General features: G+C 54.3%; 1 protein-coding gene across 4 annotated transcripts in view; it reads right to left on the reverse strand.

Moving 5' to 3' along the window:
• LOC143826690 (uncharacterized) overlaps window positions 1–14,914 on the reverse strand; it is a 38,625-nt gene that overhangs the window by 9,486 nt on the left and 14,225 nt on the right. For 3 of the 4 annotated variants that reach the window (XM_077315585.1, XM_077315586.1, XM_077315583.1), the window contains exons 7-12: window positions 13,016–13,162; window positions 12,572–12,736; window positions 9,072–9,233; window positions 6,822–6,968; window positions 6,378–6,542; window positions 2,879–3,040 (exon numbers count right to left, since the gene is read on the reverse strand). In XM_077315585.1, coding sequence (XP_077171700.1) covers window positions 2,879–3,040; window positions 6,378–6,542; window positions 6,822–6,968; window positions 9,072–9,233; window positions 12,572–12,736; window positions 13,016–13,162 — 948 coding nt within the window. Of the gene's footprint in view, window positions 1–1,402; window positions 1,603–2,878; window positions 3,041–6,377; window positions 6,543–6,821; window positions 6,969–9,071; window positions 9,234–12,571; window positions 12,737–13,015; window positions 13,163–14,914 lie in introns of those variants that run through there. The other variant, XM_077315587.1, reaches the window with a different exon arrangement.

The raw sequence follows: 14,914 nt of genomic DNA on the forward strand, positions 1-14,914 counted from the left end.
GCCCCCCGGGACCACCATCAAAAAATCATCCAAAGAGTGAGCCAGCTCGGTGAACCCCCCCCCCCCCCGCGCCATGGCCGCCCACTCGAGGAAAGAGCTGAACGCCTTGAAGACCGCACAGGCCACGGAGCACCCCATTGGCATGGCCTTATCCACGTACCATCCCTCAAGGAACCGGAAGCCCAAGAGGCAAAAATCATCCGGGTGGACGGGCAGGAGCCGGAAGGCCGATTGCACGTCGCACTTCGCGAGCAGTGCCCCCTTCCCGCACCTGCGAAACATGGCGACTGCCTCATCAAACGGTGTATACCTTACTGCACACAGCTCCGGTGGGATGAAGTCGTTGACCGACCCGCCCCTCGGGTAGGACAGGTGCTGGATGAGGCGGAATTCCCCGGGGGCCTTTTTCGGTACGACGGCGAGTGGGGAAATCCTCAAGTTGGGAAGCGGCGTTCCTTTGCCAACTTGGCCACCACCACTTCTGGCAGCTCCCGGGCTGACCGAAGGTTCCCAATTGTGGACGCCACCCACTCACCGGTGAACGGGATCCTGAAACCTTCCGAAAATCCGGCTGCCAAGTAGGCAGCTGCCGGCCTGTCAGGGTAATGCTCTAACCACGCCAAAAGCACGGGGAACTTGACCGGCGTTGGAGCCAGCGTGCTAAGCTGGCCCACCGCATCAGCCGGGTTTTGGAGCAGTAGAAGGAGCTGCGGACCCCGATCCCCAGTTCTTTCTTCTGGAGGATTGGGTCCCTCAAAAGGGCTGCGAAGTGGATGGCAGGGTACAAGCTGAAATGGTATGGCCGCCTCCACAAGTCTCGCAGCGATGCTCAAAGCGGCACCTTCGGCGCTTGCAGCTGCCTCTATTGTAGTCCCAACATACCAGCCCGGACAGCTTACGGACCGGGCCGGCAGAACCTCCCTTGCCGCGCTCTTTCTTCTGCCGAGCACTGGGCCCCACCTGCATGAACCAGGCGTCATGCAGCCGGAGATCCCAGCGCATGGGAGCGTTGTGGGAGGCAAGTTCCCTGAACTCCCTGTCGTAATCCATGGCGGCCTCCTCACCGCCCACCTCCCAGGCCTCCAAAACGGTATAAAGATATCGGGCGAGGTGCCACCCCCTTTCCGGATAAGCCCCGCAAATCAGGGCCTGAAACTCGGCAAACCCCTTGAGCCAGTTAAGCATGGTCCGCTCACATGGCTGGGACCGCGCCTTGTCCTTGTCCCCCTTCTTGCCGGTGACCAACTTGAAGAAATCAGCGAAATAACCATCGAGGGTTCGCTCCCGACTTTTACAGGAAGATGGGCCCCCGCGGCGCCTCGCCGTCCCTGAACCGGCCCGGGGGCTCCTGACCTACGGACCATGTCCCGCCGCCTGTTCTTCATCCAGGGCAGGATCCCCGTGACGTAGGCCCCTTCTATCCAATACCATCCATCATGGATGGTGCTATGGCCTTCCTCCCACGAGGAGGACTGACCCGAATGCGGGCTATGCCACGACGTACGCCTCCGCTTGTGGGCCCTCCACTGCATTGTCCGCCGCCGTTTGCCACCGGGCCCCGCCCTTGGTGAAGGCGCCTGAGAATCGGCACTTCCCAGCAGGCTGCCGGAGAGGGATGCGTCAGTCCGGACTGGGCTGCGGCGGCGGGTCCGCCTGTTCCCATACAGGGCCTTGGCCTCGGCAAACCCCACCCGGTAATTCAAAGACCGGCGCAAGTGGGCAAGGCTGGATGATGTCGAACGGGATGATGGGTCGCGCCACGCCCCACGGCGACTGGAGCGGTGCCGCCTCCGTCAGATGCTGCCCACTCCGCCCCCAGACGAGCCCCTGAGGGACGCCCGGAGGATCTGCTGGACCCCTCTGTGTCCCACCCGAGGAGCCAGCTGGGATGACGCAAGGGGGACGGAGACCTGTAAGTGTCCCTGGCCCGCCGCTAGCTGACGCCGGGCACCCCCGCTGGAAACGGACCAAGAAGAGCAGGAGGCCCCCGCCCCGCCGGTCACCCTGCCGCGAGATCACGACGGGCTGCCACCCGTGGGGCACACCCCTTCTGGGGAACTCCCCCCTGGAGCCCCACGGGCGGGGCGGGAAGACTCCCCTCTGGGACCACCGCTGCCCAAAGACCCAGCGTCCCTGCCCAAAGGCCCAGCCAATCCCCCCTTCAGCAAGCTGAAAAAGGGGGCAGACGAGCACCCGAAGCTCCGTCCGCCTGCCCAGCCCTACTCACGTGGCACGCCTGAACATCAAGCTGTCCAGGCGCAAGGTCCGAGGGGAAGGAGGGCGGGCCGCCTCCTCGCGGCCTCTTAAGGCCGGCAGCCCTGCCCTTCCCCAGCGTGCCGCAGCGCGGCACGGCCCGCTGACGCAGGTGGGTCCACGCCGCTCCCGGGCGCCCCTGCCGCATCAACGGCGGCCACGCTCAATCGCGGCCGCTATTTACTCTAGAAGTACCTGTGGTTAACAAAGCAATCCTTCTGTCTGCCAAGTTATATCTCTGCCGCTTAAAGAATGACAAATCTTCTGGATCTTCTATCACCTTTTCCTCTATGGGTCATGTGCTGCTCCCCCCAAAAAAGTTTGACAATCACTGACCCAGTGGAACATGGGTATGTTCCTGTACCTGTATAAAATCAGTATGCAAGTAAACTATTCCAGTACCATAACATAGTTGATCATCCCAATTCATTAGAGAGCCACTAAGACAGGAATGGCGAGATTGTGGCTCTTCAGATGTCCATAGACTACAATTACCATGAACCCCTGCCAGCACCACATTTGCAGGGGCTGATGGTCACTGGAGACCATGAACATCTGGAGAGCCACAATTTTGCCTCCCCTGCACTAAGCTTTCCCTTACTTTGTTCAGCTTATTTCTTTTTACCTGAGGCATCGCAGTATGTCCATTTGGGATCCATGTCGTAGTTGCTGCTGAGAGAGCACCAGAGCTTCCCAGTTGAGGCTCCAGTTGTTGTGCATGAGGAATAGGTCTTGCCCCCAAAAATAAAAGGGAAGATGCAGGGCCCCATATTAACTTCATGTTGTCCTGAAACAGAGAACTCCGTTAATGACAGGGGAAGAGGCTCTAGAGCATCATGGCAGAACATCTCCTTCACCTGTAGAAGGTCCCAGACTCAATCTCCATTTAGACAGATCAGATCTTGGGAACGAACTCTACCCAAGATTCCAGGGAGACACTACTAGACAGTACCGACCTTCAAGGATCTGACTCAGGCCTATGGGATGACTCAGCATAAGACAGATTCATGTAATCAGTTTTATGGGGACAAGTTTCCAGAATCCTATCAGCTGCTCCCATCTTCTCTGCCCCTGCTGGGACTAAAAGCCATCTCAGGGGAACAGAGGCCATTTAAATCACAAAAACATTGTGTTCTAATGAAGCACAAGCCCAGAGCTACCCAAGCATACAGAAACCCAATACTCCAGAGTAACAGGTAATCCAGGGGTCCTCAGGATAGTACTTGTGGGTACCATGGTCTCCTGACACCTTTACTGGCATCCAGCAAGTGTTTTGGGGAAGTGGGCAGAACCAGATGGGGCCTTTATCCAGCAGGACATCCTGTGAAAAGGCGTTTAAAATGTTGGCATACACAAGATCTGCTGTGCCTGAATACAGAGAGATGACTGGAAAATCCTGAAGGGGCAGTAAAGGGGGCAGCTAGCTTGCCTAGTGAGGTTAGGAGCCCCCCTCTATTCCAAATTGTTCCCTTCTTGTTTCTGATTGACTTAATGAGGCGTTATCTGTTTCTTCTGAGAACAGTTAGGGCCATTCCGCACGACTTTAATGGAGCAAAAGTCTTACCTTTGGTAAACGCTACTAATTCAAGGTTCCGCATGATGTCGCACCCAATCTGCAACACTCCCGCAAAAAGCGCTTCGTTGTAGCGCTTTTTAGGAAATCCAGAAAAGTGGATTCCCCCTGAGAAAACCGCTACAAGCTGCAACAAACCAGCTAAAGACATGTGCGTTCTCAATGTAGAGGTAGAAAGGAAGTCCCTCCCCCACTCTGTTCGCCAAACTTCCGGCTAAGCGATCGCCATTTTTTTTAATTAGACGTGGAAAGCAACAAACGAGCGAGACTTCTCAGAGGCTTCTCCGGCTAAAGTTCCTCCACAAAAGTGATTAAAAGTTAAACAAAGCTCCCTACTGCAAGTGTCTTTAAAGTTCCCAAGCACAATACAGCCCCTTGTTTGACACTGCCCATAATTTCAGCCACAAATCTCGCCCATGGGGGGGGGGAATTTTTTTTAACTTGAGGAGCCTGTAAACGATGAAGCGCCAGCTCCTACGCCTGCGGAAAAGGTCTTTCTGATACATTGAAGGAACGAATGTGCATTGCTACGGGTGTTTTCGTTTTTTAAAAAAAGAGTTCTTAAAGGGAAACACGAACACAACAGTTAATTGGCTGTTAAGGGGCGGGAGGAAGCGTAGAAAAATATTGCATCCCCTATTGCGATTTCGGCGAGACCGGAAACTTGTGCGTTACGAGAACAGCGCTAGTGGGAGAGCCTTTTCTCACTAGAAACGGCTGTGTGCGTTACCGCAATCTGCCGCTTTTGCCTGCAGCGCTTTTCAATAGCGCTCAGATTTAGCCACATTGCCCTTTGTGCGGAATGGCCCTTAGTCTTTTCCTCTCACCCAGCTAGCATAGAGAGACAGGCTTCTCTCTCTTCTCTTTCCTATCAAGTATGATCTTTTCTTCAATCAATCTATTTTGTTCTTAAGCGGTGGATGCTCAGCTTTGCTGCATATTTAGACTCTGCCAACGCAAAAGGCATCCGATTCAACAGAGGTTCTGCTTGAAATGTCACTGATAAAATAATCTCTCTCTTTTAAATGTTGTGGTTGCCGCTGCAGCCATTTTGTGGCTGGCTCTGCCACCCTGTGGCAGATTTCCAAGGGTGCTTACAGGCCCCAAAAGATTGGGGGATGCTGGTGTAGTGGGATCCAGAGCTAGCAGTTTAAGAGCAGCAGCCTCTAAACTGGAGAGCCAGGTTCAGTTCCCCGCTCCTCTATATGCAGCCAACTGGGTGACCTTGGGCTTGTCAGAGACCTATTAGAACTGTTCTCACAAAGCAGTTCTGTCAGAGCTTTCTCAGCTCCACCTACCTCACAGGATTCCTGTTCTGCAGAAAAGAAAGGCAAGGCAATTGTGAGCCTCTTTTAGACTCCTTTGGGCAGTGAAAAGTGAGGTATAAAAACCCACTCTCCTTCTTCTTGATTGTGTATGCTCTGATTTTTAAGTGTCACCCTGACCTTTTCCACGCCAGGAATTCAGCTCAGTCCAACGCTCGTCTGCTCACAAGGCTAATTCCTGTTTTCAGACAACATCGACCCCAGTCCAAGGCAGTCTGAGGCCTGATGTGACGCAGGTCATCAGTTGGACCACGGCAAGGGCATGTGAAATGCATTCCTTGCTGTGGGCCAACTGACAGCCTGCATTGTGCCAAGCCACAGGCCACCCTGGACTGGCTCAGACATCGTCCAGACACAGGAATGAGCCCTGTGACCAGATGAGCTCTGGGCCAAGCCCAGTTCCTCGTGTGGAAAAGGTCTTCAAGGCACAGCCCTTCTTTTCGGCTTCCATCTCCAGCAGGTAGTATACTGACCTAACCATGAGGCTGGGTTTCGTGTAGAACCAGGAACAGAGATTAGCACTGTCTCCTCAGGACTTCCAGAGCAGGCTTTAAAAATTATTATTTAGGAGACCTTTCTTTAAGATTGACTCTTGCCTTGGCATAAATTGTGCCTCTTATGATTATATTTTATGGGTTATTAGCTAACTAGGGGCCAAGCCCATTGCATTCAGGAATACAACAGTGCTAGATTGTGAGGGGGGGTGGAAGAACTGTACAGGCTGCCTCTCCCTCCCCCCAGGCCCTGGAAAGGTGGCAGGGAGCTTTTAGGGCGGCATGACCCTGGCTGAGGCCGCAGCCGGGTGGCTCAGTCATCTAGGAGTGAGGCGCCCTCCCGGTAAGCCCAAGACCCAGGGGTTGGAGGCCCCTGGGCAGGGAACTCACCAGCAGGGGCAGCTCTCACATGGCAGGGATCTGCAGCCTCTGAGGGAAGTGGGAGGAGGAGGGGGTGGTCAGGGGTGGGGAATGGAAGACAATTGGCTGGACAGACAGGCAAGCCAGTTAGAGGAGGCAGCACTCAGAGATGGGACAGCTGCCCTGAGTGGGTGTTAAGTGCTGAGTGGCACTTAAGTCATGAGACCATGCTCCTCCTCCAAGCCCTTACCAGAAATATTAAGTGGAACAGATTTAAGCACCTTGAGGAGGCAGAAAGGTGGCATGCAAATTCACAAACTGACCCAATAACTGAGCACAGTTTGTTGGCACTGCAGACCCCATTGGACTTACTTGTGTCTGCACAGTAGCTCCACTTCTTGTCCTTGTCATAATTTCCAGTGGTGGCACACCAGAATCTCCCGTCCTCAGTATTTTCATTGGTGCAGCTGTAGAATGTCCGGTTCCTGTAGGCGAAGGGGAAGACGCAGGCCTGCCCTTTGGAGTTCCCTTCATACTCTACAGTGATGGGGAGAGGCTGGATTTAGAGTAAGTTTGTAACAGAACAGTGGTTTGAAAACTCTCCATACGGACAGACAGGCTGTTTTTCATGCAACCTTGACACCTGCATTTGGTTTCCGCTTCCAGTCTAGTTTTGGTTTGTCTTACAAATCCAACATTTCGCAGAGACCTTTTATTTGTGTTAGCTAGATTTTAGTCAAGGAACTCAATCTTCTTATTTAAGCTCTGGATTCCAGGTTGACTGGAACTGGGGCTTGATGTTGCCACCTTTCTTACCTTCCTGAGAACATGCCTTCCACTTGACGTCTGTGTCATAATTTGCGGTGGTGGCACACCACAGCTGTCCATCCCCATCCCCATCTCTGGTGCACGCTGAGTAGGATTTCCCCTTATAAATGAAGGGAAAGTGGCACGGGTGGTGTTCTGAGGAGGAAGAAACAGGGCAGGGGAACAAGGAATAAAGGGAGGCAATAATAAAAGAGCGTAGTAATTTAAAAATCAATGCTTTGAAGCAAAAATCAATCACTCTGTTTCGCAGGGTGCATATCTGTGCATATGATTCAGTACATAGATTAATTTCTTTTTATATTTAAGTCCATTGCAGTCAGTGGGTTAAGCATGAACCAGGCGTCATGCAGCCGGAGATCCCAGCGCATGGGAGCGTTGTGGGAGGCAAGTTCCCTGAACTCCCTGTCGTAATCCATGGCGGCCTCCTCACCGCCCACCTCCCAGGCCTCCAAAACGGTATAAAGATATCGGGCGAGGTGCCACCCCCTTTCCGGATAAGCCCCGCAAATCAGGGCCTGAAACTCGGCAAACCCCTTGAGCCAGTTAAGCATGGTCCGCTCACATGGCTGGGACCGCGCCTTGTCCTTGTCCCCCTTCTTGCCGGTGACCAACTTGAAGAAATCAGCGAAATAACCATCGAGGGTTCGCTCCCGACTTTTACAGGAAGATGGGCCCCCGCGGCGCCTCGCCGTCCCTGAACCGGCCCGGGGGCTCCCGACCTACGGACCATGTCCCGCCGCCTGTTCTTCATCCAGGGCAGGATCCCCGTGACGTAGGCCCCTTCTATCCAATACCATCCATCATGGATGGTGCTATGGCCTTCCTCCCACGAGGAGGACTCACCCGAATGCGGGCTATGCCACGACGTACGCCTCCGCTTGTGGGCCCTCCACTGCATTGTCCGCCGCCGTTTGCCACCGGGCCCCGCCCTTGGTGAAGGCGCCTGAGAATCGGCACTTCCCAGCAGGCTGCCGGAGAGGGATGCGTCAGTCCGGACTGGGCTGCGGCGGCGGGTCCGCCTGTTCCCATACAGGGCCTTGGCCTCGGCAAACCCCACCCGGTAATTCAAAGACCGGCGCAAGTGGGCAAGGCTGGATGATGTCGAACGGGATGATGGGTCGCGCCACGCCCCACGGCGACTGGAGCGGTGCCGCCTCCGTCAGATGCTGCCCACTCCGCCCCCAGACGAGCCCCTGAGGGACGCCCGGAGGATCTGCTGGACCCCTCTGTGTCCCACCCGAGGAGCCAGCTGGGATGACGCAAGGGGGACGGAGACCTGTAAGTGTCCCTGGCCCGCCGCTAGCTGACGCCGGGCACCCCCGCTGGAAACGGACCAAGAAGAGCAGGAGGCCCCCGCCCCGCCGGTCACCCTGCCGCGAGATCACGACGGGCTGCCACCCGTGGGGCACACCCCTTCTGGGGAACTCCCCCCTGGAGCCCCACGGGCGGGGCGGGAAGACTCCCCTCTGGGACCACCGCTGCCCAAAGACCCAGCGTCCCTGCCCAAAGGCCCAGCCAATCCCCCCTTCAGCAAGCTGAAAAAGGGGGCAGACGAGCACCCGAAGCTCCGTCCGCCTGCCCAGCCCTACTCACGTGGCACGCCTGAACATCAAGCTGTCCAGGCGCAAGGTCCGAGGGGAAGGAGGGCGGGCCGCCTCCTCGCGGCCTCTTAAGGCCGGCAGCCCTGCCCTTCCCCAGCGTGCCGCAGCGCGGCACGGCCCGCTGACGCAGGTGGGTCCACGCCGCTCCCGGGCGCCCCTGCCGCATCAACGGCGGCCACGCTCAATCGCGGCCGCTATTTACTCTAGAAGTACCTGTGGTTAACAAAGCAATCCTTCTGTCTGCCAAGTTATATCTCTGCCGCTTAAAGAATGACAAATCTTCTGGATCTTCTATCACCTCTATGGGTCATGTGCTGCTCCCCCCCAAAAAGTTTGACAATCACTGACCCAGTGGAACATGGGTATGTTCCTGTACCTGTATAAAATCAGTATGCAAGTAAACTATTCCAGTACCATAACATAGTTGATCATCCCAATTCATTAGAGAGCCACTAAGACAGGAATGGCGAGATTGTGGCTCTTCAGATGTCCATAGACTACAATTACCATGAACCCCTGCCAGCACCACATTTGCAGGGGCTGATGGTCACTGGAGACCATGAACATCTGGAGAGCCACAATTTTGCCTCCCCTGCACTAAGCTTTCCCTTACTTTGTTCAGCTTATTTCTTTTTACCTGAGGCATCGCAGTATGTCCATTTGGGATCCATGTCGTAGTTGCTGCTGAGAGAGCACCAGAGCTTCCCAGTTGAGGCTCCAGTTGTTGTGCATGAGGAATAGGTCTTGCCCCCAAAAATAAAAGGGAAGATGCAGGGCCCCATATTAACTTCATGTTGTCCTGAAACAGAGAACTCCGTTAATGACAGGGGAAGAGGCTCTAGAGCATCATGGCAGAACATCTCCTTCACCTGTAGAAGGTCCCAGACTCAATCTCCATTTAGACAGATCAGATCTTGGGAACGAACTCTACCCAAGATTCCAGGGAGACACTACTAGACAGTACCGACCTTCAAGGATCTGACTCAGGCCTATGGGATGACTCAGCATAAGACAGATTCATGTAATCAGTTTTATGGGGACAAGTTTCCAGAATCCTATCAGCTGCTCCCATCTTCTCTGCCCCTGCTGGGACTAAAAGCCATCTCAGGGGAACAGAGGCCATTTAAATCACAAAAACATTGTGTTCTAATGAAGCACAAGCCCAGAGCTACCCAAGCATACAGAAACCCAATACTCCAGAGTAACAGGTAATCCAGGGGTCCTCAGGATAGTACTTGTGGGTACCATGGTCTCCTGACACCTTTACTGGCATCCAGCAAGTGTTTTGGGGAAGTGGGCAGAACCAGATGGGGCCTTTATCCAGCAGGACATCCTGTGAAAAGGCGTTTAAAATGTTGGCATACACAAGATCTGCTGTGCCTGAATACAGAGAGATGACTGGAAAATCCTGAAGGGGCAGTAAAGGGGGCAGCTAGCTTGCCTAGTGAGGTTAGGAGCCCCCCTCTATTCCAAATTGTTCCCTTCTTGTTTCTGATTGACTTAATGAGGCGTTATCTGTTTCTTCTGAGAACAGTTAGGGCCATTCCGCACGACTTTAATGGAGCAAAAGTCTTACCTTTGGTAAACGCTACTAATTCAAGGTTCCGCATGATGTCGCACCCAATCTGCAACACTCCCGCAAAAAGCGCTTCGTTGTAGCGCTTTTTAGGAAATCCAGAAAAGTGGATTCCCCCTGAGAAAACCGCTACAAGCTGCAACAAACCAGCTAAAGACATGTGCGTTCTCAATGTAGAGGTAGAAAGGAAGTCCCTCCCCCACTCTGTTCGCCAAACTTCCGGCTAAGCGATCGCCATTTTTTTTAATTAGACGTGGAAAGCAACAAACGAGCGAGACTTCTCAGAGGCTTCTCCGGCTAAAGTTCCTCCACAAAAGTGATTAAAAGTTAAACAAAGCTCCCTACTGCAAGTGTCTTTAAAGTTCCCAAGCACAATACAGCCCCTTGTTTGACACTGCCCATAATTTCAGCCACAAATCTCGCCCATGGGGGGGGGGGATTTTTTTTTAACTTGAGGAGCCTGTAAACGATGAAGCGCCAGCTCCTACGCCTGCGGAAAAGGTCTTTCTGATACATTGAAGGAACGAATGTGCATTGCTACGGGTGTTTTCGTTTTTTAAAAAAAGAGTTCTTAAAGGGAAACACGAACACAACAGTTAATTGGCTGTTAAGGGGCGGGAGGAAGCGTAGAAAAATATTGCATCCCCTATTGCGATTTCGGCGAGACCGGAAACTTGTGCGTTACGAGAACAGCGCTAGTGGGAGAGCCTTTTCTCACTAGAAACGGCTGTGTGCGTTACCGCAATCTGCCGCTTTTGCCTGCAGCGCTTTTCAATAGCGCTCAGATTTAGCCACATTGCCCTTTGTGCGGAATGGCCCTTAGTCTTTTCCTCTCACCCAGCTAGCATAGAGAGACAGGCTTCTCTCTCTTCTCTTTCCTATCAAGTATGATCTTTTCTTCAATCAATCTATTTTGTTCTTAAGCGGTGGATGCTCAGCTTTGCTGCATATTTAGACTCTGCCAACGCAAAAGGCATCCGATTCAACAGAGGTTCTGCTTGAAATGTCACTGATAAAATAATCTCTCTCTTTTAAATGTTGTGGTTGCCGCTGCAGCCATTTTGTGGCTGGCTCTGCCACCCTGTGGCAGATTTCCAAGGGTGCTTACAGGCCCCAAAAGATTGGGGGATGCTGGTGTAGTGGGATCCAGAGCTAGCAGTTTAAGAGCAGCAGCCTCTAAACTGGAGAGCCAGGTTCAGTTCCCCGCTCCTCTATATGCAGCCAACTGGGTGACCTTGGGCTTGTCAGAGACCTATTAGAACTGTTCTCACAAAGCAGTTCTGTCAGAGCTTTCTCAGCTCCACCTACCTCACAGGATTCCTGTTCTGCAGAAAAGAAAGGCAAGGCAATTGTGAGCCTCTTTTAGACTCCTTTGGGCAGTGAAAAGTGAGGTATAAAAACCCACTCTCCTTCTTCTTGATTGTGTATGCTCTGATTTTTAAGTGTCACCCTGACCTTTTCCACGCCAGGAATTCAGCTCAGTCCAACGCTCGTCTGCTCACAAGGCTAATTCCTGTTTTCAGACAACATCGACCCCAGTCCAAGGCAGTCTGAGGCCTGATGTGACGCAGGTCATCAGTTGGACCACGGCAAGGGCATGTGAAATGCATTCCTTGCTGTGGGCCAACTGACAGCCTGCATTGTGCCAAGCCACAGGCCACCCTGGACTGGCTCAGACATCGTCCAGACACAGGAATGAGCCCTGTGACCAGATGAGCTCTGGGCCAAGCCCAGTTCCTCGTGTGGAAAAGGTCTTCAAGGCACAGCCCTTCTTTTCGGCTTCCATCTCCAGCAGGTAGTATACTGACCTAACCATGAGGCTGGGTTTCGTGTAGAACCAGGAACAGAGATTAGCACTGTCTCCTCAGGACTTCCAGAGCAGGCTTTAAAAATTATTATTTAGGAGACCTTTCTTTAAGATTGACTCTTGCCTTGGCATAAATTGTGCCTCTTATGATTATATTTTATGGGTTATTAGCTAACTAGGGGCCAAGCCCATTGCATTCAGGAATACAACAGTGCTAGATTGTGAGGGGGGGTGGAAGAACTGTACAGGCTGCCTCTCCCTCCCCCCAGGCCCTGGAAAGGTGGCAGGCAGCTTTTAGGGCGGCATGACCCTGGCTGAGGCCGCAGCCGGGTGGCTCAGTCATCTAGGAGTGAGGCGCCCTCCCGGTAAGCCCAAGACCCAGGGGTTGGAGGCCCCTGGGCAGGGAACTCACCAGCAGGGGCAGCTCTCACATGGCAGGGATCTGCAGCCTCTGAGGGAAGTGGGAGGAGGAGGGGGTGGTCAGGGGTGGGGAATGGAAGACAATTGGCTGGACAGACAGGCAAGCCAGTTAGAGGAGGCAGCACTCAGAGATGGGACAGCTGCCCTGAGTGGGTGTTAAGTGCTGAGTGGCACTTAAGTCATGAGACCATGCTCCTCCTCCAAGCCCTTACCAGAAATATTAAGTGGAACAGATTTAAGCACCTTGAGGAGGCAGAAAGGTGGCATGCAAATTCACAAACTGACCCAATAACTGAGCACAGTTTGTTGGCACTGCAGACCCCATTGGACTTACTTGTGTCTGCACAGTAGCTCCACTTCTTGTCCTTGTCATAATTTCCAGTGGTGGCACACCAGAATCTCCCGTCCTCAGTATTTTCATTGGTGCAGCTGTAGAATGTCCGGTTCCTGTAGGCGAAGGGGAAGACGCAGGCCTGCCCTTTGGAGTTCCCTTCATACTCTACAGTGATGGGGAGAGGCTGGATTTAGAGTAAGTTTGTAACAGAACAGTGGTTTGAAAACTCTCCATACGGACAGACAGGCTGTTTTTCATGCAACCTTGACACCTGCATTTGGTTTCCGCTTCCAGTCTAGTTTTGGTTTGTCTTACAAATCCAACATTTCGCAGAGACCTTTTATTTGTGTTAGCTAGATTTTAGTCAAGGAACTCAATCTTCTTATTTAAGCTCTGGATTCCAGGTTGACTGGAACTGGGGCTTGATGTTGCCACCTTTCTTACCTTCCTGAGAACATGCCTTCCACTTGACGTCTGTGTCATAATTTGCGGTGGTGGCACACCACAGCTGTCCATCCCCATCCCCATCTCTGGTGCACGCTGAGTAGGATTTCCCCTTATAAATGAAGGGAAAGTGGCACGGGTGGTGTTCTGAGGAGGAAGAAACAGGGCAGGGGAACAAGGAATAAAGGGAGGCAATAATAAAAGAGCGTAGTAATTTAAAAATCAATGCTTTGAAGCAAAAATCAATCACTCTGTTTCGCAGGGTGCATATCTGTGCATATGATTCAGTACATAGATTAATTTCTTTTTATATTTAAGTCCATTGCAGTCAGTGGGTTAAGCATGAACCAGGCGTCATGCAGCCGGAGATCCCAGCGCATGGGAGCGTTGTGGGAGGCAAGTTCCCTGAACTCCCTGTCGTAATCCATGGCGGCCTCCTCACCGCCCACCTCCCAGGCCTCCAAAACGGTATAAAGATATCGGGCGAGGTGCCACCCCCTTTCCGGATAAGCCCCGCAAATCAGGGCCTGAAACTCGGCAAACCCCTTGAGCCAGTTAAGCATGGTCCGCTCACATGGCTGGGACCGCGCCTTGTCCTTGTCCCCCTTCTTGCCGGTGACCAACTTGAAGAAATCAGCGAAATAACCATCGAGGGTTCGCTCCCGACTTTTACAGGAAGATGGGCCCCCGCGGCGCCTCGCCGTCCCTGAACCGGCCCGGGGGCTCCCGACCTACGGACCATGTCCCGCCGCCTGTTCTTCATCCAGGGCAGGATCCCCGTGACGTAGGCCCCTTCTATCCAATACCATCCATCATGGATGGTGCTATGGCCTTCCTCCCACGAGGAGGACTCACCCGAATGCGGGCTATGCCACGACGTACGCCTCCGCTTGTGGGCCCTCCACTGCATTGTCCGCCGCCGTTTGCCACCGGGCCCCGCCCTTGGTGAAGGCGCCTGAGAATCGGCACTTCCCAGCAGGCTGCCGGAGAGGGATGCGTCAGTCCGGACTGGGCTGCGGCGGCGGGTCCGCCTGTTCCCATACAGGGCCTTGGCCTCGGCAAACCCCACCCGGTAATTCAAAGACCGGCGCAAGTGGGCAAGGCTGGATGATGTCGAACGGGATGATGGGTCGCGCCACGCCCCACGGTGACTGGAGCGGTGCCGCCTCCGTCAGATGCTGCCCACTCCGCCCCCAGACGAGCCCCTGAGGGACGCCCGGAGGATCTGCTGGACCCCTCTGTGTCCCACCCGAGGAGCCAGCTGGGATGACGCAAGGGGGACGGAGACCTGTAAGTGTCCCTGGCCCGCCGCTAGCTGACGCCGGGCACCCCCGCTGGAAACGGACCAAGAAGAGCAGGAGGCCCCCGCCCCGCCGGTCACCCTGCCGCAAGATCACGACGGGCTGCCACCCGTGGGGCACACCCCTTCCGGGGAACTCCCCCCTGGAGCCCCACGGGCGGGTCGGGAAGACTCCCCTCTGGGACCACCGCTGCCCAAAGACCCAGCGTCCCTGCCCAAAGGCCCAGCCAATCCCCCCTTCAGCAAGCTGAAAAAGGGGGCAGACGAGCACCCGAAGCTCCGTCCGCCTGCCCAGCCCTACTCACGTGGCACGCCTGAACATCAAGCTGTCCAGGCGCAAGGTCCGAGGGGAAAGAGGGCGGGCCGCCTCCTCGCGGCCTCTTAAGGCCGGCAGCCCTGCCCTTCCCCAGCGCGCCGCAGCGCGGCACGGCCCGCTGACGCAGGTGGGTCCACGCCGCTCCCGGGCGCCCCTGCCGCATCAACGGCGGCCACGCTCAATCGCGGCCGCTATTTACTCTAGAAGTACCTGTGGTTAACAAAGCAATCCTTCTGTCTGCCAAGTTATATCTCTGCCGCTTAAAGAATGACAAATCTTCTGG

Source organism: Paroedura picta, chromosome 16 (assembly GCF_049243985.1).
Source record: "Paroedura picta isolate Pp20150507F chromosome 16, Ppicta_v3.0, whole genome shotgun sequence".
Lineage (NCBI taxonomy): Eukaryota > Metazoa > Chordata > Lepidosauria > Squamata > Gekkonidae > Paroedura > Paroedura picta.